The 21903-nt window shown below is 39.6% G+C and overlaps 3 protein-coding genes across 11 annotated transcripts in view; 1 reads left to right on the top strand and 2 right to left on the bottom strand.

Moving 5' to 3' along the window:
• Positions 1 to 4758: 4758 nt before the first annotated feature.
• The window catches only part of LOC123513347 (mpv17-like protein 2), a 34987-nt gene continuing 17842 nt past the window's right edge, over positions 4759 to 21903 (bottom strand). For 5 of the 9 annotated variants that reach the window (XM_045270482.1, XM_045270486.1, XM_045270484.1 and 2 more), the window contains 4 exons: positions 11240 to 11504; positions 10863 to 11033; positions 9323 to 9451; positions 4759 to 9189 (listed from right to left, as the gene is read on the bottom strand). In XM_045270482.1, coding sequence (XP_045126417.1) covers positions 9154 to 9189; positions 9323 to 9451; positions 10863 to 11033; positions 11240 to 11476 — 573 coding nt within the window. In that variant the 5' untranslated portion in view covers positions 11477 to 11504 and the 3' untranslated portion in view covers positions 4759 to 9153. Of the gene's footprint in view, positions 9190 to 9322; positions 9452 to 10862; positions 11034 to 11239; positions 11505 to 11638; positions 11769 to 21903 lie in introns of all 9 variants that reach the window. The other 4 variants (XM_045270490.1, XM_045270491.1, XM_045270483.1 and 1 more) reach the window with 3 other exon arrangements.
• Positions 13598 to 16022, bottom strand: LOC123513280. Its single transcript, XM_045270350.1, has 3 exons — positions 15925 to 16022; positions 15386 to 15446; positions 13598 to 14816 (listed from the first exon to the last, which is right to left on the bottom strand). The coding sequence occupies exons 1-3, from the start codon at positions 16020 to 16022 to the stop codon at positions 13920 to 13922; spliced, it is 1056 nt and encodes a 351-aa protein (XP_045126285.1). The 3' UTR covers positions 13598 to 13919.
• On the top strand, positions 19878 to 20852 carry LOC123513278. The gene has a single exon (XM_045270349.1). The coding sequence runs from the start codon at positions 19878 to 19880 to the stop codon at positions 20850 to 20852; it is 975 nt and encodes a 324-aa protein (XP_045126284.1).

The following is a 21903-nucleotide window of genomic DNA, read 5'->3' as shown; positions in this document are numbered from 1 at the left end:
TATATATATATATATATATATATATATATATATATATATATATATATATATATATATATATATATATATATATATATATATATATATATATATATATATATATATATATATATATATATATATATATATATATATATATATATATATATATATATATATATATATATATATATATATATATATATATATATATATATATATATAAACATGTTTTATTTGCTTTATAAGTTCATAACCACGAGAAAATGTAGGAAAAAATAGGGGATGGGGAGGAACCATGGGAGAAATCTTTTTAAGTTACTCCTGAAAACGTTCTCTATGAAAGTATTCGCTTCTAACAGATGGCAGCACCGTCGCTGTCATCCAAACTTTAACCCACACCACAACTTCCTCTCTGTATATTCCTTGGGGTTAACCCACACCACAACTTAATTTCCTCAGTGCAGTGTCAGTACCGCGCTATCCATAGACTTGAGAGATGAGTAGCTTCTCTCTGCCTATGAATTGCCAATAATACAATAAAATTTGCGTTCCACCTGTGGTACACTACACCATACACTTCTTCTGAATTTATGATAATACATTGTGCACCACCAGTGGAGCACACTCCTTGTGTACCATATGTGGTCCAACCCGCTATTACAAACATTGTTTTATCAACACATTGCGTCAGTACATTCCAAATATCAGTCATTTTCATTTACAGGGAAAGAACAACTCGCTCTTAATCCATGTACTCTCACATCTCTTATATATTGGTATGACTTGTTTTTCACAAATAAAATTATTGTCCTAATTGTGACAGAAACTAATAGGTATGTTCAGCAGAAAAAATTGGCATTTCACACGTCACTTGAGTATCTAGGCTGAAATCTTGAAAAATGACAACACATGATGAAATATGAAATTTTATAGGATGATTTACATGGAAATTGTTGCATTACCTGAGATTTCTCTGTACTGGTCAAAGAAAAACATATATGTGTGCAACTTTGCATCCAAAGAAATCTCAAGAAAAAAAAAATTTTCAATTACTCATTAGATTTCTACATATGTACCTTCAGATACAATATTTATTTCAATCAATAGGCACTTACTTTTTTATGAAAATTTTCAATAAATGAAAATAATAAAAATAACAAAACAGGGTGAACCAATTATATAGTGGCTTTCAAGGGATGTGAAGGATATCATGATTTATGAGTAGCAAATGAACATTTATTTTTTATGAAATATGTTTAAAAATATACAATTAGAAGGTGAAATCTAGCTCAATAATGGAAATTTATCTTATAAGATTAATTATTTTTTTTTTAACACTCATACTAAATATATACAAATGTTTTGATTATCGTACTTTAATTACATCTTGGTTAGCATGAATAAAATAACATTACAGGCTAAAACAACAGAAAAAGTTATTTGAAAAATATCTAGATTTATTTTTGTGTATGCAATCAAATGTACCATGGGTGGCACAATATGCAACGGTTTAGAATGCATGATGTACCACCAGTGGTACACATCGCAGGGAATGTCTTATGATGTGACCCTTACCCAAGCATCTGAAAGCACATCTGACATGTAAACTTTTTAAGTTCACGCAATTACCTAGTTGAATCGTACAGGGTTCAAGCAGGGCTCATACTGACCTGTCTCCATGTTTCCACTTGTCCAATTTTTCTTTAAAGTTATGCACATTATGTGCTGTAACAACTTCATCACTCAATGCATTCTACTTTTCCACCATTCTATGTGGAAAACTGTATTTTCCATTATTCTTCACACACTGCCTCATCCTAATCTTTATACGTCCTCTTGTCCTTCTATCTTCTATCACCATCTATCTTTTCAATGCCATTGACTATCTTGTACATTGTTATTAGGTTTCCTGGTTCTCTTCTATCTTGTAAGGTTGGCAGTCCCATTTCCTTCAGCTTTTCTTCCTAATATGAAGAAAGGCTGAAGAACCTAACATATTATGTTAGGTCCTCTAGTTCCAGCATTATCTTTGTAACTATCTTTTGAATACATTCTAATCTTCTTGTATCTTTTTTAGAGCTCAGAGACCACGCCACTGCTGCATATTCCAGCTTTGGATGCATCATGCTTGTGATAAATTTTTTTCATTACATCCTGGTCCATGAATTGAAATGCCACTCTTATATTAGTCAACATTTTTTCTGATAATCCAAATATCTTACTTATGCATTTTTTGGGGTTCAAATTTTCTTGTATGATCACTCCTAGATCTTTTCCCTCTTTAGTCTTCATTACTTGTTTCTCTCCCATCAGACAGTGCCATACTAGTCTTTTCTTACTCTTTCCTAGTTCCATTATGTGACATTTCTTGGCATTGAACTCCAATTTTCACTTCTTCCTCCACTCATGGATTTTGTTTATATCTTCCTGTAGCGGCAAACAGTCCTCCTGTTTTTTTATTACTCTTAGCAGCTTTGCATCATCAGCAAATGAATTAATATAACTGTTTACCACATTGTGAATGTCGTTTACATAAATCTGGAACATAATTGGGGCTAACACTGACCCTTGTGGTATTCCACATGTTACTTTATCCAAAGTATGTATCTCTGATCACAGTTCTTATCTCCCTGTCTTTCAAATAATCCCTCATCCATTCTAACAAAATTCCTTGCAATCCTTGTATGTTCTCTAGTTTCCAAAGTAGTCTTCCATGAAGGACTTTATCTATTTCATACAACTTCCCCATAACACTTGTAAGTGACACCGGTCTGTTAATTTAATGGCTCAGTTGCCTTTCCTCCTTAAATATCAGTATTATGTTGGCTCTCTTCCATTCTAGTGCAACTCTCCCTTCATTTAATGAACTTGCAATCATTTTCAAAATTGGATCCAACAGTTGTTCTTCATATTTTTTTATTACCCAGCCTGATACCATACAGCCCCTTTGCTTTTCTGACATCCAAATTATCTAATAATCTTCTAATATCCTCTTTGTGCACTACAATATTCTGCAATCCTCAGCAATTCAATGTCTTATTTGGTTCTGTAAAGTCCTCTTCTACAGTGAACAGTTTTGAAGCTCTCATTCACTATTTCCTGTTTGGTATGTCTTCCCTCCTTTAATTATTTCTTCTATTATATCTTTATTCTTCACCTTAACAATTATAAATTTCTAGAAAAGCTTAGATTCATTTTTGCTTTCTTGCATCTCATCTTTCTCAAAGTTTCTTTCTTTCATCTCTCCTTACTCTAATATATTAATTTCTTGCATCCTTATACTCCTCTCTGTTTTTGTCATTTGTTTAATGAGTTTCTTCCAAGCTTTATTTATTGCCTTTTTAGCTTCTGTGCATCTAGCATTGTACCAAGCAGGCATACTTTTCTTAACTATAAATAGGTAAGTATTTCTTTACTCCTTTGTTATATTTCTGTAAGAATATTTCATATATTCCTTGTATTGTCCTTCCGTACATATTTCTCCATTCAATATCAGCAAAAATTTCTTTAAGTTTTCAAAATCTGCTCTTGCATAATTTAATGTCTTTTTTTTTATTCATCTCTGTATTATCCTGCATTTCTAGCTCTTATGTCACATGATCATTTCTTCCCATTGGACTAAGGTATTTTATGCTGAGAGTGTGAATAAGTTTAACCACACTTGCACAAGTTTTAATTAAATGAGGCTTAACACAAAACCCACATCTGCTCATACCAGCAGTTGAAGAGGTTGCAAGTACAAAGACAAATGGGACACTTCTTTTGAGACACCAAAAGCCACCACAAGCCTTACTAAGTTTTCCTCGTTGGATGAATCCTCCCTTAGACCACTCTGTGAATATCATGTGGCAAATGAGACAAAATAACAGGAGTTAGCACAATACCATACTGATCACCTTTTACTCCCAAGGCTTCCAAATTGTGGACATGCAAGTTAAGTTAGTTTTTAAGTGTCCACAGTAAGGCAATATACTTAGAACGAAAAGATTTAAGAGGCAGGAACGAAAAGATTTAAGAGGCAGGATAATGTTCAACAGCACCTGTATGTTGGCAAAAATTAAACAAAGATTTTCCAACCCGTTTCTCTAATGTACAATAGATGATGGGAAAGTCTACATTGGTAAGAGTCAAAACTTGCTATGTCCTCTTAGCCACACCATCTTGTGAAGAGTGAAGATTTGCTCACTGCTGGTATATTAGACTCATCCAATAATACTCTGAATTGCTCCTAGGACTGCCACAAAAGCATCACTGATTCAACAGATGCAATTGTACTGTGTTACCTCACCCACTGGCTTGTTTTACTCTAACAACTCAGCCAACCGCTGTGCTGCCTATACTCTGGGAATCCTTGCTTGGCAGCAAAATAAGTCAGCAGCTTCTCTTTCCTCCTCCAGCTTGTCAAGGTTGCTGTTCTCCATCTCAACAGCTGTTTGAGCATTGTCTGAGGCACGAAGGCACTGATCAAACTCCCATATGACATCCTCAAGCTCCATCTTACTTACCGCAGACTGTGCACACAGCGTTCACAAGATTGTATGTAGCATTGCAGATGACCTATCCCTTCGTTGCCAACCTCTTTCATTCCAGCTTTTTTGTAGTCCTTGTCTGTCATTTTGCCAGACTGGGAAGCTATTTTGCTTGCTGTTCTTTCTCCCAGGTCTGGGTACCACTTGTTAAGTCCCAATTACCCAAAGTGTAGTTGGGCCAACCCTGGCACTGCTAAAAAGATGGGAGGTGAAGAGCAGGAGGGGGACATGTAATAGCAACAACACCTCAAGGTCAACTCATTTATTAACAAAGAGATAGCAGACAACTGATGTCACTTCAATGACGTGAACTGAGTGACATGGAACTTTATAAAAATGCAATATAAATTAATGAAAATATCAGGGACAAAAATTACAATAATGATAATAATAATAACAACGATAATAATAATCGATCAAAGGCTATTAATTAACCCATTTATCCAGTAACCCAAATCCCCCTTCTCACACTGTGTTAAGGTGAATCTAAAGAAATTGAGCTTAATTCCTATACAAATCCAACACTATACATGTATCAGTAAGTAGAGTTGCCCGAAATTAATTATCATACATACTGTACATACATATTTACCGATGATAATTCAATGCCTGGCAACTGTACTTATAATTGTACATAGTGTTGGATTTGTATATCTTTATAGGAGTTACGGTCAATTTCTTTAAATTCCCCTTAACATTGTGTGAGAATGGGGGATTTGAGGGATTTGGGTAACTACGTAAATTAATGGCATTTTGATCAGTTATTATTATCATTAATATTATCATCATCATTATTGTTCATCACTGATAGTGTTATTTATTCATATTGCATTTTTATAAAGCTATGTGCCAAATTACATGATGCTTTTTGTACAGTCAACACTTTTTTTTTTAACATTTAGATGGACTTCTTGTTTACTTTTCATATATTTCAGTTAGCAATGCCACTGAACACTGCACCAGAAATCAAAACTCTCCATCACTCATGAGCAGTACATCAGACAGATGAGGTAAAATTCAAAGCAGCATTACCAGTACCAGCCAAACCCAAGTAAATCATGAAGACTCAATACTTGAACATCTTTGAAGTCGAACTTTTTGATACTCGAACACAAAAGTTGGACTTGGTACTCAAATGTCCCCATATGTGGTTGTACCATTGTAAACAAAGGCTCCTGGCCTCTCCCTCCCAGCTGCTGCCAGTTGTCCAGCCACAGTTGTGAGAACAACAGCATTCTCCTGTATTCTGTCTGTACTTTTCATTTAGAAACTTACAATGGCACCAATGAGTTTTATTAGTGGTGAAAATAAGGAATCTAGTGAGACTGCAAGTGTTAGTGAGCCACAGCCCTCCACTAGTGGGTTCACAGGAATCTCACCAGGAGACAAGTTACCAGATGTTTTCATGGATGGTGACTTGTCCTCTTTAACATCCTCTTCCTCCCTACCTTTCTCCCCTCCTCTTCTACATTATCCATCACCAGCCTTTCGCAACCTTTCTCCCCTCCTCTTCTACATTATCCATCACCAGCCTTCACTTACAGTAAGTACAAACAAAAATTGTAAAGGAAACTTACATTGAAATTTTTGTAAAATTAAGGTTTTGCTAAAAATAAAACAAATTACCTGGTTTATATGTATCAGTAGTCAAACCTTTTTATACTTGGTACTAGAATTATGTTTGAGTATTGAGTCTCCACTGTGCAGATTTTCTTTCATAATTTTTTTTTATCAGGATAGCTATAGACTTAATGGTGGGATGTTAGTAATAAGTGGCAGTGAACTCAGAGCAATGCATGAGAGATAGTGTAACAATAGTTATGGACACACTGTTTTAGGTGGCCAAAATGTTACCCATCAGTGGGTATGAATCTTGAGGCAGCATATGTGATGTCGACAGTAGATAGACACAATTGATATTCATCAAAGCAGAGAGAAATTCGTGGCAATAATCATACATGAAACTCAGTAAGAATTTAGGATTAAATGCCAAACTCTAGGATCACAAAACTCAGATAGCACAAATTCTAGAAGTGGGTGTAGACAATTTTCACACAGATACTTTTCCATTCATCTGAGATGATAATGTCATAATTCAATTTCTAAAATACCATTTTGTTAACCATATGTGTGCATCTTTCCTAATACATAATACAGTGGAGACTCAATACTTAGACATCTTTAAAGCCAAACTTTTCAGTACTTAAATGCAAGTTTGACTTAGTACTCAAAAAAATATCTGTTACTTGAAACAAAGGCTCCTAGCCTCTCCCTCCCCGCTGCCGCCTGTTATTCCACCAGTCATGAGAGCAACAACATTCTCCTGCGTTGTCTGTGGTTTTTCATTTAGAAACTTACAATGTTACCAGAGACCCATTAGTGGTGAAAATAAGAAACCTAGCGAGAGTGCAAGCGTTAGTGAGCCACACCCCCCTCCACTAGTGGATTTACAGGAATCCCTCCAGGAAACAAGTTACCAGACATTTTCATAGATGGTGGCTCATCCTCTGACGAATAACCTCCTCCTCCCTACCCTCCTCTCCCTACATTAACCATCATCAGTCTTCACTTACAGTAAGTACAAATAAAATCCATAAAAAATCTACATTGAAATTTTTGTAAACTTAAGGTTTTGTAAAGGTTGGAACAAATTACCTGATTTATAGATATCAATAGTCAAACTTTTTGATACTTGAACAGCCATTTGGAACTAATTAAGTTTGAATATTGAGTCTGTATCTTAACTGTATGTGAATCAAAATGCCTACAGCTCTACACAGTAATGTCTTGCATTATCCAGCTGAATGCTGTTGTCATTTGGAGTTTGTTATGTCTTACTTACTAATTACTAAATTGATACTGTGTCTTCTTGAATTACATCTTACTTTATTTCTGAAAACCTACATATGAAATCATGTTATCATCCTGGAGATATTAAATACCTAAAAGCTAATAAAAAGTAACAGTGTCAAGATAGCAATACCCACTATTTCTGCATTATCCACAATCCTCATTCATATTCCAATATCCTGTACATAACTTCTAAATGATGTTAATGAAAACATTTGGTTATGTAATATTTCTGGCTTAGAAAGATATGATCTTTCATGTGGCTTTCTTCATAAGTCAATCTGTAGATACAATGAAAAGAAATGTTTTTAATTTCTAATCTCTCCTAAGTACACTCTCGGGTTTTGCACAACCTTAGTTTTGTGATCCTAAAGTTTGGTGCCTAATTTGTCCTAAATTCTTACCATCCTCAGTTATTCATATTATCACCACAAGTTTTGCATTGCTTTGACAAGTATTGGTTGTGTTTACTTACTGTTGGCGTCACACATGTTGCTTGAAAACTCCAATAATATTTTCCACACCTGTAGCACTGACTGTGTAATAATAACCACATAACATTTTGCCCACTTAATGCAGTGAGTCAACAGCTGCTGCTACACTGTCTCTCATGTATTATACTGAGTTCACCACCTCTCATTTCTGCCTTGACCAATGGGAAAACCTTACTTCACATATGATTCACAGTAGCAATATTAACAAAAGCCAACATTCCACAATAGTTTTCTTAGCATTAAAATTACAAAAGAAATTCTGTGTTGTCATAATTTACTTGGGTCTGGCTTGGGTCACTGCTTGGAATGTCATTTGTCTGGTGCACTGCTTGTAAATGTGGGACTCCAACCTCTGGTACAGTGTTTAGTGACATTGTTATTTGAAATACATGAAAAATAAATAATGACAGCTAGATATAACCATGAAAGAAAACAAAAGTGTTGATTATAAAAAAAGCATCATGTAATATGGCATTGACAGGTAACATGAAATAAAACATAGGTACAGTTGTCATACATTGATTATCACTGGTACATACATAAATTGCATATGTACCAATAATGATCAACATCTGACAAATCTACTCATCTCCCACTTCCATTCCAATGCCACATTACACAATGTTTTTTGCATGATCAACACACTGTTGTTTTCTTTCACAGTTAGATATACCTAATACTGTTTATTCTTCATGTACATATCTCTGTGAGCAATATCACTGAACACTACACTAGAGGTTGAAGCTCCACATGAAATGTTAATATTCTTATAATTTCTTTTCACCTTTTCTCCTTCTCAATAAAGTATTGTCCATGCTTTTGTCTTTACAAAAGCATTATTCACAAAAAATTATATAACCATCAATTTAAAGGTATGAATTTTTCAGTGTTTTCAATATCCTGAATTTTGTAATCCACTATAACTAAGGAACCAAGCAAGCATGAAATTTAGGAGAGGAGTGTACACAAACATTTCTTGTATTAATTGTTTTCCAAACTCTTCTCCCCCCCTGAATATCACAAACTTCTTGATTTCATGCATTATTGGAAATAATATTTACAGGTTTGTTTTAAGAAGCATCTTTATAAAATGTAATTAGTATTATGTAGTACTAAAAAATATAAAGTATCTACATCACCTTCAGTGCACACATTTTTCAAATAACTTAAATGCTCTCCGTTTGACAACATATTCGATATGTACTAAAATTAAAGTGAATATGAATATCTATAAAATATTTGCCTCCACTGAGTATAATCATCATATTTCCATCACGATTTTATAATTGACTGTTGTGTCAAAATTCATCTTTCATGATTTTTCCCACCTGGTCCTAGAAGAAAGATAAAAAAAATAGTTAAAACAATCAGATTAAAAGAGAAATGTAGATTTAAAATAGCTCATATTTTACAACAATGTTTCAGACAAAAATACAAAAGAAAACACTGGCTGTGTTATTTAAGTACCTTGTGCTTCATATAAGAGAGAAAGACATCCCAGATCACTGTAACAACATTTATGTAGAGCACTCTGTAGGGAGCTGGCACCAAGTAAAAGTTGATGGCCTGCGATGGTGGCCAGAGAAACCAGTCAAACTAAGGAAATCAAATTTAAAGGATTATATTAACAATAACTCCTCTTCTGGCTACATAGAAATCTCAACAAAATATTCACTGAACTCATATACAGTAAAAGTTCATTGATTCAAACACCAATAATCCAAAATTCCTGATAGTCCAATATTCTTTAAAGATGAGGTGAAAAAAATTTATTACCAAAATTAGGTCTCTGTGTAAACACAAACCAAGCATCACATGCACCCTAGTGGCGAGGGGTGGAAGTAGACACTGCTAGCAACACTCCCCTACCCTACTGAGTCGATAATAAGAGACATCATAATACAGTAATGAATTTCTATAAATAAATCAGTTGTTTAAATGACATGGAAGTATTGTACGTTATACTCAAGATTTTAGTTGCATACATGTGAGGAATCATATTTTTTATTGTGAGTGGTGGAATGTACTGGTATTAGTGTTAATCATTTGTGAGAAAAGTGCTTGTCAGGAGCTATATTAAATCTATTTGTGGTGCAAAAATTATTGAAGTCTGTTAAGAAATATTTTTAAGAGGTTAGAGAATGTGTCTAGGTTTGGAAGTTTGCATGCGAATATAATGTCTGCATAAGGTCTTGTACTATGCTCTATGTTGCAGGGTGGTGAAGATTGAGTGCCATTGCAGCAAGTAGCAATCATACACACTAGAGAAAAGAGCTGCTACATGTGTCAAACAGCATCAGTTATCATTTGACATTGATTGGGGAAACGTGTGTTGCCCAGAACAATCAATTGTTTTGATTGATTCTTAACTTTTATTTTCTATGTCCTTTCATTTTGTATTCCTTGCATTTTATATTCCACATGCAAGGATGTTCCTTCAGAATTTCTATGAAGTGCAGGGCTGACATTCTTGGTCCATGCATATTTCATTTGCTAAGCTGTTGGAGCAAGAGCGATCCACCCAACACTGTCCAACCTTATGAAAAATGTTGCTACATAATGTATAAAACTGACAATTTCAACACTATGTACAACAGCACATACATGCTTGCTCCTAATGTATATGGGACTTTAGAACATATGGTCATTTTCAGTTTCACCCAACCAACAACTGTCTCATGCAGCTTATGATTCTTTTGTGAGACATGTAGTGACCTGTAATCTAACTTGACCTTAACCTAATTATACACAAAAATGAGGAAAAAAAAGAAAAACAAAGCTTATTATATGAAACAAATCAATGTTGTGAATCGTTGGCAAAAGGTCATAGCAGCCACCACACGCACCACTGTCAAAGGTGTAATTTTTATTTTCAGAGATTTTTAGTGATTTTGTTGATTTTCAACACCTGCAACACACTTTACTCAATGCTTTCTCATCCAAAAAGATTTCCCTGCTCATCAGACCAACAGACTTTAACATGCTTATCGTTTTGTATCACTCTTACAGCATAAACTGCAGGAAATTTCTTCTTAAATTCCTTCCAGGATTCAGCAAATGAGTGTCCTTCAAGCAGTCCAGCTACAAGGAAGAAGGTCACTGCAAAGAAAGGTGCAGCAAGAAACTGGTCTGCCATGATTTTTTTTAAAATCACTTTCCCAGTCTTTTGCGGCAGCACCTGAATATCAAGGAACATAATTACTAGGAAAATCTAAATCAATAATAGCTATGACCAAAAATTGCAGAGAAAAATAATCATTCAAAGTTGATCATGTTTTATAATGACCTCTCCCCTAAATAGCACTGCAAAGTAATCAGAGATAATTATGATTTATATCTTCCACTAACTACTATTGTCAAGCTACATTATATTACATTTCTCACTTTGTCAAGCCAGATGTAGAAGACATGGTGTGGGGGTCCCTGACTCACCCCGACCAGAAATAATCTGCCGGTCCTTTCAACATCATAATTATGTTTGGTGCCCACACCCCTGGCATGCTCTAGCTGCTGCTGAATGGCATCACCAATGGCCAACATACCACCAGAAGTCACAGTGTTAGTTATCCATAGATAACGGCCAAACAACCGTGACCATAAATGCTGAGCTTTTCTCAACATGACTTCTTTTTTTATTTTACAGAGCCAACTGGAAAAGTGAAAGAACCAAAATATTGTTAAGTGAAGGTTAGAAAATTATGCCAGGATGGTCATGGCCAACCAAAAATTATGAACTTTGATGACTATACATTTATATCCTGAAAAGCAATATAAGTATGTTACCATAATTATTATGACAGATTTGATCCCTGGTGAGGGCCCTACTTATTACAGGTGCTCCCTCCTGGTTATCCATAGCAAAATTTGCTCCTGATGGTGGACAAATTCAAGTGGGCTCTCCCATTGTCTTGCACTGAAAAACATATTACAGTAGTACAGAACAAGGTTAGCGAAAATGTTAAAAAAAAAAAAAAAAAAAAAAAATCCAATACTGCACATATGAAATAACAGGCAATCACAAGTTGACTAATCTGTAAGCCATGATTTTGAAATTAGTAATCACAAGTTTCATATCACAACTATTTCATTTTTTTTTTTTTGTAATATCTTATAAGATATGTAAAATTTTGACATCAATTGTTAGTTTATGAGAGATCAACTATTTTTCTATGTTATCTTACTGTAGCAAGTACATATATGTACAGATAGATGAGGAAACTTTATTTAGGTCCAGAGGAAAGTGCCCCTGAATCACCATCAACAAGGAGGACATTACTGACTCTGAGGTGGTGCCAGATAACCTGAGTGAATAATTTAGTATTCAGACTAACTTGACATTTGTGAGGCAGCAAGTGCAGTCTACCAGAACCAGATATTCTAGAAGGAATATATACAAAATAGCATAAACAATGGTCATGCTTTGATTGGTTTGACTGGGTTGCCTTTGCGAGATACCTCGCAATTGTTTACAACTACAGGCAAACCCCTCTTAAATAAGGTTCACACAACGAAATTTCGCTACAACGAAGGTTTCTTTTACTGCCATCTGCTCATTTAACGAACACCAAACTCGCTTTAATGAAATTTTAACCAGGTAATTTTTTCCAAGTTTGAAAGCCCCACCGTATCACACAAGCCAACAGGTTTTTTAATACACCAGTGCCTTTCATGGACAAAACACGCACCACTCACTCCCCCAAGTTCAAAACAATAACAGCATCAGCAGCAGCTCGTCTTCCCTCGGTCTACATGCCACCTGCAATGTCGCCTAGCGTTGCTAAGAAGACCAGGAAGTCTCTTACTCTCGAAGTGAAGCTGGATATTATTCACAGACACGAGGCGAGAAAACTAATAGCATTGCTTTCCACCATGGCTTGACTCCATCTACTGTCTACCATTTTCAAGTCAGCAGACTCTATTAAGAAGGCTGGTGAGATCATATCTTCCTTGCAGGCTAAAAGAACCACCTGAACTCGTGACTCTGCAATGGATAAAATGGAAAGCCTTGTGGAAATGTGGTACATAAGTTTTGTATATGGTACAATGATGCACCCTTTGTTTACATTCCACAGGTTGCCAGCTAGCGTATTTCCCACTCCACTCTCCCTCCCTTCATAAATTTAAGATCACCAACATTATAAAGTTACTTACATACATACATTAGTGTACATTATAATGACTTAGTCTTAAATTAAACTGCTTAAATGTTTAACTTCATAATTTTTACTTTCATTAAATCTTTCACTGTACTATGATGCACTCTTGCTTTGTTTACTCTCAATGGAAGCTCAAGTCAGGGGTTAAACTTGTTATAATTGGTTCGCTTAATGGAAATTCGCTTAACGAAGGGTTTTTTAGGAACGTAACCCCTTCGTTAAGCGGGGGTTGCCTGTACATATTTCGGCGTTGTGATGGGCTTAATTAATGCAAGGAGGTTAGATTTAATGTCTTAACAGCTAAGACAGTAACTCGACCAGATTCTCAACCATTTATCTTGGTAAGAAACCTCTGAGTTATAAGACCACCTATCTACTCGAACCCCCAGTTATTATTATCTACCATCAAATAGAATGTTAATATAGTGACTGACACTAACTTAATTTGCAATGGTCTACTGCATATTATTGTTCTTCTTCTTGGGGGTTTGTTGGGGCCGTGCAGGCTGTGTCACAACCTCTAGTGCCTATGCGGTGGTGAGGTTTTCCGGCTATATGCGGTGGAGTTGATTTGTTTTCTGTAAGAAGATCCTGGTGAGGTTGAGGGTCTTGAAAGCCTGAGTGGTATTTTTGCAGCCACACAGGAGGTTAGTCAGTGTTGGCCTGTGTGGGTGAATAGCAGACAGTGAATGGAGGAGGGCCACACGGTGTGAGTGGTGACGAGGGCAGTGCAGGAGCAGGTGTTCTCGGGTGTCAGGCTAGGTAGGTCACCAGGAGCAGTGGGGAGAGTCGGTCATGCCCAGCCTGTGCAGGTGGGGATTGAGGCGGGTGTGGCCAATCCTCAGTCTGGTGACTGCTGTGTCCAGTGTCCGGTTGGGGGAGTAGGTCCACCAGTGGTGTCTTGTGTCCTATCTAATTTGTCCCACTGAGGTGTGCTGTAAAGCGTCAGTCAATGTTGTATACCAGTGTCTCCTGCAGGCTGTCTTGAGGTCAGTTAGGAAGTCTGTCTGGTCAGTAGCTAAGTCAATAGGGGAGGGATGGGTGTGTGCCTCTGCTGCTGCCCTGTCAGCCACCATGTTTCCCATGACACTGACATGGGACGGCACCCACTGAAGATGGATGGTGTGTCCCAGGGAGGTCAGGTGGAGGATGAGGTGATGAATGATAAGGGTGAGGTTGTGGTGGGAGTGTGGGCGGTGGGAATTTATGATTTGGAGGGCAGAGAGAGAGTCTGAAAAGAGGGCTATTTTGCAAGGGGCAGCAAGGGTGGTGGCAAATTGAAGGCCCTCTTTGATGGCGAACAGTTCCGCTGTGGTGATGGAGGCAGTGGCCAGTAACCGCCAGGCAGTGGCAAGGGACCTGGAGGGGATGTAAATGGCTGCACCGACGGATGGAGGGCTAGTGAGGCAGGAGCCGTCAGTGTAGATATGGAAGTGGGTGTGGTACCGTGAGTGGAGGAGGGAGGTGAATAGGGTCCTGCCCTGCACTTGGCAGCCAGCTTTGGACCATTGTGTGGATGTGTGAAGGGACAGAGAGACTGAGGAAGAGAGAGGGTACCAAGGGCCCAGAGGAGAAGTTTTTTCGAGGATGAGAAAATGGGGAGTCGCTCGGAGAATTGCAAAGGAGAGGGCTCTGTCTACAAAGGGTGTGTGTGCTTGATATGGCAAGGGGCCATGAAGTGGCTCCCTGCCATGCCGAAGGAGGGAGTGGAGGACATGACACCTAAGGGAGGAGGCAAGTTTGGTGTAGCTCCGAACAAGGAAGGTGGAGTGTCTGTGTGACAGGGAGGGGAGGGAAGTCTCTGCCTAAAGGTGGTAATTCATTAATTTGGTCAAAAAAATTGAAAAATTGGAAACTTGGTACTTGGGTTCGTCTCTGGAGAGGGAAGCCATGGCCAAAGTTGCCCGGGCGCATAACGCGCTGCTTACCTGATAATGGCGGGTTTAAAGGGCCGGCCCTTTAAATACCCAAGCGCGCACACGCCCCCTTTTTCTTCTAGTCTTTGTTTTGCTTGTATTTATTTCCTTTTTTGAGCTGGTTTTTTTTTCTTTTTTGCGTGATGTACTTGTACGATAGTTTAGGATCAGGCAGTGAGGGTGAGGAAGACGCTACTCCCTCAGTACCAATCGATACAGCCTTAGGGAGTGCGCGTGCGTGCAGCCTACCTGTTGATCGTATTTTACACGTGTTGGGTTTCCAAATTGTGACAATGCCACGTGTAAGTGGTAAAAGAAAGGCTCAGGTTGAAGCAGCCCGCCAGAGAGCCTTGAAAAGGTGGAAAAGAGAAGAAAGTGAGGGGCCTGAGACACGTGGTGGTAGTACTGGCGAGGCTTCCACCTCCGCCGCCACCACCCCTGCCCCTCCCGACCCTCACGTGTCTGCTGCAAGCTACAGGCATAGTCTCCTGCCACCAGAGGAGAGTGAAGTTCACCAAACTAGTGAGGATAGTGCCTTGTTAGTGATATAATTACTAAGACTGCAAACAATTCTCAATTTGGTGAAATGTGAATGTGGCAACGGAATCACCGCAAAAGTGACAAGTTATTTGTTTGATTGTACTATAAATCTTCGGTGTGACTAATGTGACAGTGTTGTTCACCATTCAGAACCCAAGAAATGCAAGAACAGTGACCTAACCGAAGGAAATGTGATTCACATTTACCATTCACTCGCTGAAGGATATGGGAGTGCTGGATTGTCACGCCTGTCGGCAGCTATGGGTGTGAAGGAATGTACCTCCTATACCTTCTTCAAACATGCTCAGTACATTTATAAGGAAATTAACACATTTTATGAAAAATGCAAGAGGCTGACAAGTTTGTGTATGGACAAAGCATACGAAAAGCAAGGGAAAACAAGAGACGATGATGGAAAACTGAATGCAGATGTAAGTTTTGATGGCACCTGGCTCACCAGAGGTCACAGAAGTTTAGTTGGTGCTGCTTTTGTGATGGATATTTATTCAGGAATGGTTTTGGATTATGAAGTGCTAAGTAATTTTTGTAGAGCATGTGCAATCATGGGAAAGAAGAAAGAAAAAGCTCTTTTTGATGAATGGTATCAGACAGTTCACTCAGAGAAGTGCCAGAGGAATTTTAAAGGACTGTCAGGTGCCATGGAGCCTGAAGGAGCTGTCAGGATGTGGCAAAGAAGTGAGGCTAATGGATATAGATACGTCACATTCCTGAGTGATGGAGACTCCAGTTCATTCAAGGCTGTATGCAACATGAATAATGGAACTGGACCATATACTAACCATACTGTGGTAAAGGAGGAGTGTGTGAATCACGTCCAAAAGCGAATGGGAACAAGGCTTAGAAAGTTGAAAGATGAGCTGAAAGAAGAGAAAGTCACAAAATCTGGAAAAACTATAAGAAAAAGCTTAGTTGGTGGCAGACATCAGCTCACTGATAAACAAATAAACGCTTTCCAAAGATATTATGGAAAAGCAGTGAGAGATAGTGTTGGCACTGATGCCAGAAATATGAAACTCAAGATCATGTCAGGGTTTTGGCATGCCATCTCCACTGATGACAATCCTCACCATCTTTGGTGTGACCCTGCATGGTGTATATACAAGAAAGCACTGGATGAAGGCAAGCCCCTCCCTCCTCATAACAAAATGAAAAATTATCTCAGACTTGAGAAAAAATATGAAAATAGAGTGAGGGATATTTTCCATGAATTATCCTCTCCTGCCCTCCTTGGAAGGTGCCTGCAAGGAGAAACTCAAAATAGGAATGAAAGCTTGCATTCAAAACTTTGGCACCACCAAAACAAGTCAAAGTTTGCTGGCCTCAAAAGGATCGTATTTGTCACCCAGCTCACCATAATTGATCACAATTTTGGATATGTAGCCAACAAATTTTTGCAAGAACTCGGCCTACCAACAACCCTAAAGGGTGAGTTATCCAAACAGAGGATGGATAAAAGAAAATTAACTCCAGTAAAAGGAAAGAAGACAAAGAAAGCAAAGATGACACCTGGATCTGATTACTAACCTGGTAACTTCTGAATGCCTCCTAAAAACACCTGGCAACAATGAGGTGGGTTGGCTCCACCGATACCCATAGAATATGTTATTTTCATACTAGATATATATAACCTATCAGTGATATGTTATATATTCTAATATGATAATAACAGGGGACCAGGAGCCTGTAAGGCTGACAGGCAAGTGAGAGCTCACCATTCAGAGAGGCTATATAGACGACATTCCCATGATGTAACATGGCCTGAAACTATCTAAACAGCCACTACCAGCCTCCAAGCAGTTGTCAAGGGATTATATAAGTACATATCTGAGTTTGGTACATATTGGAGTGAGTTATGTGGGGGGGGGTTTTGAAGATGTTCACAGAAAAATGCGTTTTTTCTCGACTTTCAGTTTTTCAGCATATACTGTTGAATAACTTTTTCAGTAATTGGTCAATTTCAAAAATTTTTGCAGCAAAATGATCAACAACCTCATCTTAACAAATGCAAGCATAATAATGCATGAACTCACTCAAAAAAAATTTACAACAGGCTTATAAACTTAAATTTTTGATGAAAAAAAAAGGTAACAATTTGGCGTGTAATGAAATTTTTATAACAGGTTATGTGTATGCCGATGCTTACATTTATTTGTTGTTATGTATATTATATGTGGTTAAGAGGAAATTGCCACACTGTTATTAGTTTTGATTTTATAATGGTATTTTGAATTATTTTCTTATCGCCGAAAAAATATTTATTGCAAAAAAACTACGCCACATTTCTGTACCAAATTAACACTGAAGACGTACACCATAAACGTACACCTTGTGTATAAATATTATTGAATTCAGTGAAAAAATAGCAATGGAAGAGCCAAAAAACCGATATCGATATCGAGTCATCGAATAACAACCTGAAGGGCACAGATTGGGAAGGATTTAAGTGCTCCCAGTGCAATACGAAGGGCTGAATTTTACTTCGGCAAATCAGCCTCTGCTGAGGTGAGCTAACCCATGAGATATGCTATGCCGCACCGCACTGTCAGTTGCTTGTGCGTTGCAGCACCAGTCGGACGTTCCTCCATTCGCTCGGCTCGCTTTGCCGGCTTTTGCTACGTCACCTGTTCCCCAGGTATTTCTGCAGGCTGGATATGTGGTATGGGTTACGCCTGCCACCGGACTATGGTATGGGCATGGGCCTGCCATATGATATGGTATGGGTTGGGCCTACCATGATACTGCCTTTGCTGTGTTTGGGGCACTAAGTTTCCATTTTTGTGCAGGGCGGCAGTAATGTCCAGCTCTGATGACCAGCCTGCCCCTCTTCCTGAGGCTTCTCATCGTGATGAGGAGAGGCAGAGTGACAGCAGTCCTTCGAGGGAGAGTCCTGGGGAAGCTTCACATCGTGGAAGTGGCACCAGCAGCTCCGGGGAGCATCAACATCGCCGGCGCAACGCTCGTCGGCGCTCAGTGGTCACGTCACACGTAAACAAGCAGATTCGGCCCATTGTCACTGCCTGTTCACACTCCTCTCCTACTACGGCGAAGGTGTCTGAGCCTTCCTTGCACCATGTATTGGATGAAGTGGCGGTGTTGAGAGGTGAGGTGGTGAAATTGCGCGCCAGTACCCCGTCTGTCCCCCGGCCTGATGTGGACACTCAGCCCGGCTTTTCGCAGGGCCCAACGCACTCAGGGTTGCGTCTGTCGCCAGGACGGGGCTCTGTTGATTCACGTATTGTCACTCCTAACTTTTCTGGTTTTCATTCTTCCAGTGGTGAGGATGGTGAGTTACAGCCAAATCCCCCACGGGGTAGTGTGTTGCTACAAAGTGCTAAGGCTCTGGGGCCTCCTGACAGTGTTTCAGAGGACATTGACCAACAGGTGGTGAGCATGGTGAATTTCATGTTTGAAAAAGGCATGCAGGAAGACGACTATAAAGCCATCTCCGAGGATGTGGTTACCAGACGCCCCGGCAACTATCCTGCCCTAGCCCCTGTGGAGTGTAACCCGCAGATTTTGGGGGCCTTGAAAACTGACGCCAAGAAGGCTGACTACCGGCTCAAGGATGTAAGTGGTGACTTACAGATGGCAGGTATTATTCTCACTAAATCACTCCTAGCTCTGGACCAACTTGCTCAGGAGGAAGGTAACATGGTGGTAGAACGGGAGGTTACTCTTCTTAATGGTGCCTTAGCCCTGCTGGACCATGCTAACTATCGCACCAACTTGGCTAGGCGCTTCATTATGAGGCGGGAGATAAATCAGAAATACTCACACCTGTGTTCTGATAAGGTGCCAATGTCATGCTTTCTCTTTGGGGACAATATTTCTCAGTCTGCTAGACAGATTGAGGAGACAGAGAGGCTGCGGAACAAGTTCAGTAACAAGTAGGCTCCCTCGGCCTGGAAGTTCGCCGGTGGACGCTCTCGGGGTTTCTGGGGGAGGTCCGCCCGCAGAAGTTTTTCTTCAAGGTTCCAGCCCTACAGTGCACAGCAACAGGGCTTCAGGGGTGCTCAGCGACACCCTTTGCCACGTCAAGACGGACTCAAAAAACGCCAAGAGCCAGGGACTCTACCGGCCCCAGCAGTAAGGGAGGTTAGTGACTCATTTTCAGCTGGCAGACTCTGTCACTACGTGCAGGAGTGGAAGAAGATCACTAATGATCCTGTGATTTTGGACATTGTACAGCACTGTCATCTGGATATTCAGAAATCTGATATTGAGCATTTATTTTTTGGTGCCTATAAATTTAATTTAGAGGAGCAACTTATTATTTAGGAGGAGATAGACAGCCTTTTAGACCTTGGGGTTCTTGTGATTACAGAAAGACAACCAGAACAGGTTATTTCTCCCATTTTCCTCAGACCAAAGAAGGATGGTGGTTATAGGATGGTTCTAAACATAAAGGAGCTTAACAAATATGTCCCTTATAAACACTTTAAGATGGAGAATTTTGAGCAGGTCATTAGACTGATCAATGCTGGGGATTATCTTGCTTCTGTGGACCTTAAACATGCCTATTACTCTGTTAGGATTGCGGAAGAGCAGCAGAGGTATTTATGCTTTAAGTGGGATGGCATTTTCTATCAGTTCACGTGTCTCCCTAATGGCTTTTCAGAGGGCCCGAGGATTTTTACTAAGTTGATGAAGCCTGTGTTTGCTGCGCTCAGGGGTATGGGTTACACCATTACTAGCTTTATAGATGACAGTCTGTTGTGTAATCAGTCTAGGGCAGGTTGCATTGCTTGCATTAATGACACCATTGCTCTTTTGCAGAAGTTAGGTTTCTGCATTAACAGTAAGAAGTCTGTGTTGGTCCCTACCAGGTGTATTGAGTACTTAGGAAATGTGATTAATACTACTTCTATGACAGTTTCTTTACCTGAACGCAGGGTTCTCAAGGTTATGACTGCTTGTACGGATCTTATAAAAAAGTCCTCAGCTAGGATCCGGGAGGTAGCTAGGGTTATTGGTCTACTGGTGGCTGCCTTCCCGGCTGTGAAATTTGGCAAGTTGCATTACAGGCACTTAGAGAAAGAGAAAATTGCAGCTTTACAGACAGGCTTTGGAGACTTTGAGCTCTGGATGCCCATAACAGATGCTATGAAGGCTGACCTGCAATGGTGGCTTGATAATGTTGCTACACAGGTTCAAAAAATTTTTACTTCTGGCACTGAGATTGATTTGTATACGGATGCCTCCACTCTAGGTTTGGGTGACCATCTCCAACATAGGTCTACATCTGGCAGTTGGTCAATGGTTGAGAAGTCCCTGCATATTAATGCTCTGGAACTTAAGGCTATTTTATTTGCCCTTCAGGCTTTTCATCTTGAACCAAAAGGGAAACGTGTGGGTTTTTTGTGATAACACCACTGCCCTTACCTATGTAAATGAGATGGGGGGTATAAAATCGGCCATGTGTAATGACATTGCGATTCAGATCTGGGACTGGTGTGTAGCTAATGATGCCTGGGTCACCTGCTGTCATATACCTGGAAAGGAGAACACGGCAGCGGACACCGCATCACGTATTGTCAATGATAGGCATGAGTGGCAGCTCAATGTGCATATTTTCAGGCAGCTTTGTGGCGTCTTCAGCACCCCTGTTATACATTTATTTGCATCTAGGCTTAACAACCAAGTGCCTTTTTACTGCTCCTGGAGGCTAGACCAGGGGGCAGCACACTTTGATGTGTTCTCTCTGAACTGGGCACAATTTGAGCTATCTTATATCTTCCTTCCATTTGCCTTAATTACTAGGTGCCTGCAGAAGTTGAAGGAGGAGGCGGCGCGTGCATGGATGGTTCTGCCGTTGTGGATGTCACAACCCTGGATGGGCCAGCTGCTTTGCCTGCTGGTGGCTCCTCCCCATCTTATTATGCTGAGGAAGGGGGTATTGAGTCACCCGTCATCTCGCGGGGGAGCACCTGGTCATGAAGCACACTTGGCTGATGGTGTGCTTGCTGTCGGGCAACAATTGCGAGCACGAGGCATTTCTGAGATGGGTGCGGAAATCATCCTGGCCTTGTGGAAACCAGGTACAGCCAGGCAATACAAGCCACATATCACAAGGTGGTCACAATTTTGTTCTAGATGGGATGTCAATCCCCTTGCTCTCTCTCTATCAGACATTATAAACCTTTTGTCTGCCACTTTCCACAGGGACCTGGGTTATGAGGCAGTCAACACTGCAAGGAGTGCACTCTCTTCACTGGGCATTGTGGTAGATGGATGCCGAGCTGGTAACCACCCCTTGGTTACCTGCTTTATGAAAGGGGTTTTTAACCCCTTCAGTCCGGTGACGTATATATACGCCATGGTGGCTACGTGCGCCAGTCCGGTGACGTATATATACGTCCAGAAGCCTTACCTCCAGTCCGGGGACGTATTATTACGTCTTGCGGGCCATAAGCGT

The sequence above is a fragment of the Portunus trituberculatus genome, chromosome 35 (assembly GCF_017591435.1).
Source record: "Portunus trituberculatus isolate SZX2019 chromosome 35, ASM1759143v1, whole genome shotgun sequence".
In the NCBI taxonomy this organism is placed as follows: Eukaryota; Metazoa; Arthropoda; class Malacostraca; order Decapoda; family Portunidae; genus Portunus; species Portunus trituberculatus.
The sequence above is the reverse complement of the archived record's forward strand: the minus strand, read 5'-3'. Positions and strand labels throughout refer to the sequence as shown.

Excerpts from the sequence above, each read along its gene's own strand:
- LOC123513280 (XM_045270350.1), bottom strand. The coding sequence starts at position 16,022 with ATGCTCTACAAAAATTACTTAGCACTTCATAATCCAAAACCATTCCTG. Across the intron at positions 15,447-15,924 it reads CTAAACTTCTGTGACCTCTG|TTTGGTGAACTTCACTCTCC; the intron begins GTGAGCCAGGTG and ends TATCCTCACTAG. Across the intron at positions 14,817-15,385 it reads CTGTAGCTTGCAGCAGACAC|GCAGAGACTTCCCTCCCCTC; the intron begins GTGAGGGTCGGG and ends TACCACCTTTAG.
- LOC123513278 (XM_045270349.1), top strand. The coding sequence starts at position 19,878 with ATGGTTCTAAACATAAAGGAGCTTAACAAATATGTCCCTTATAAACAC.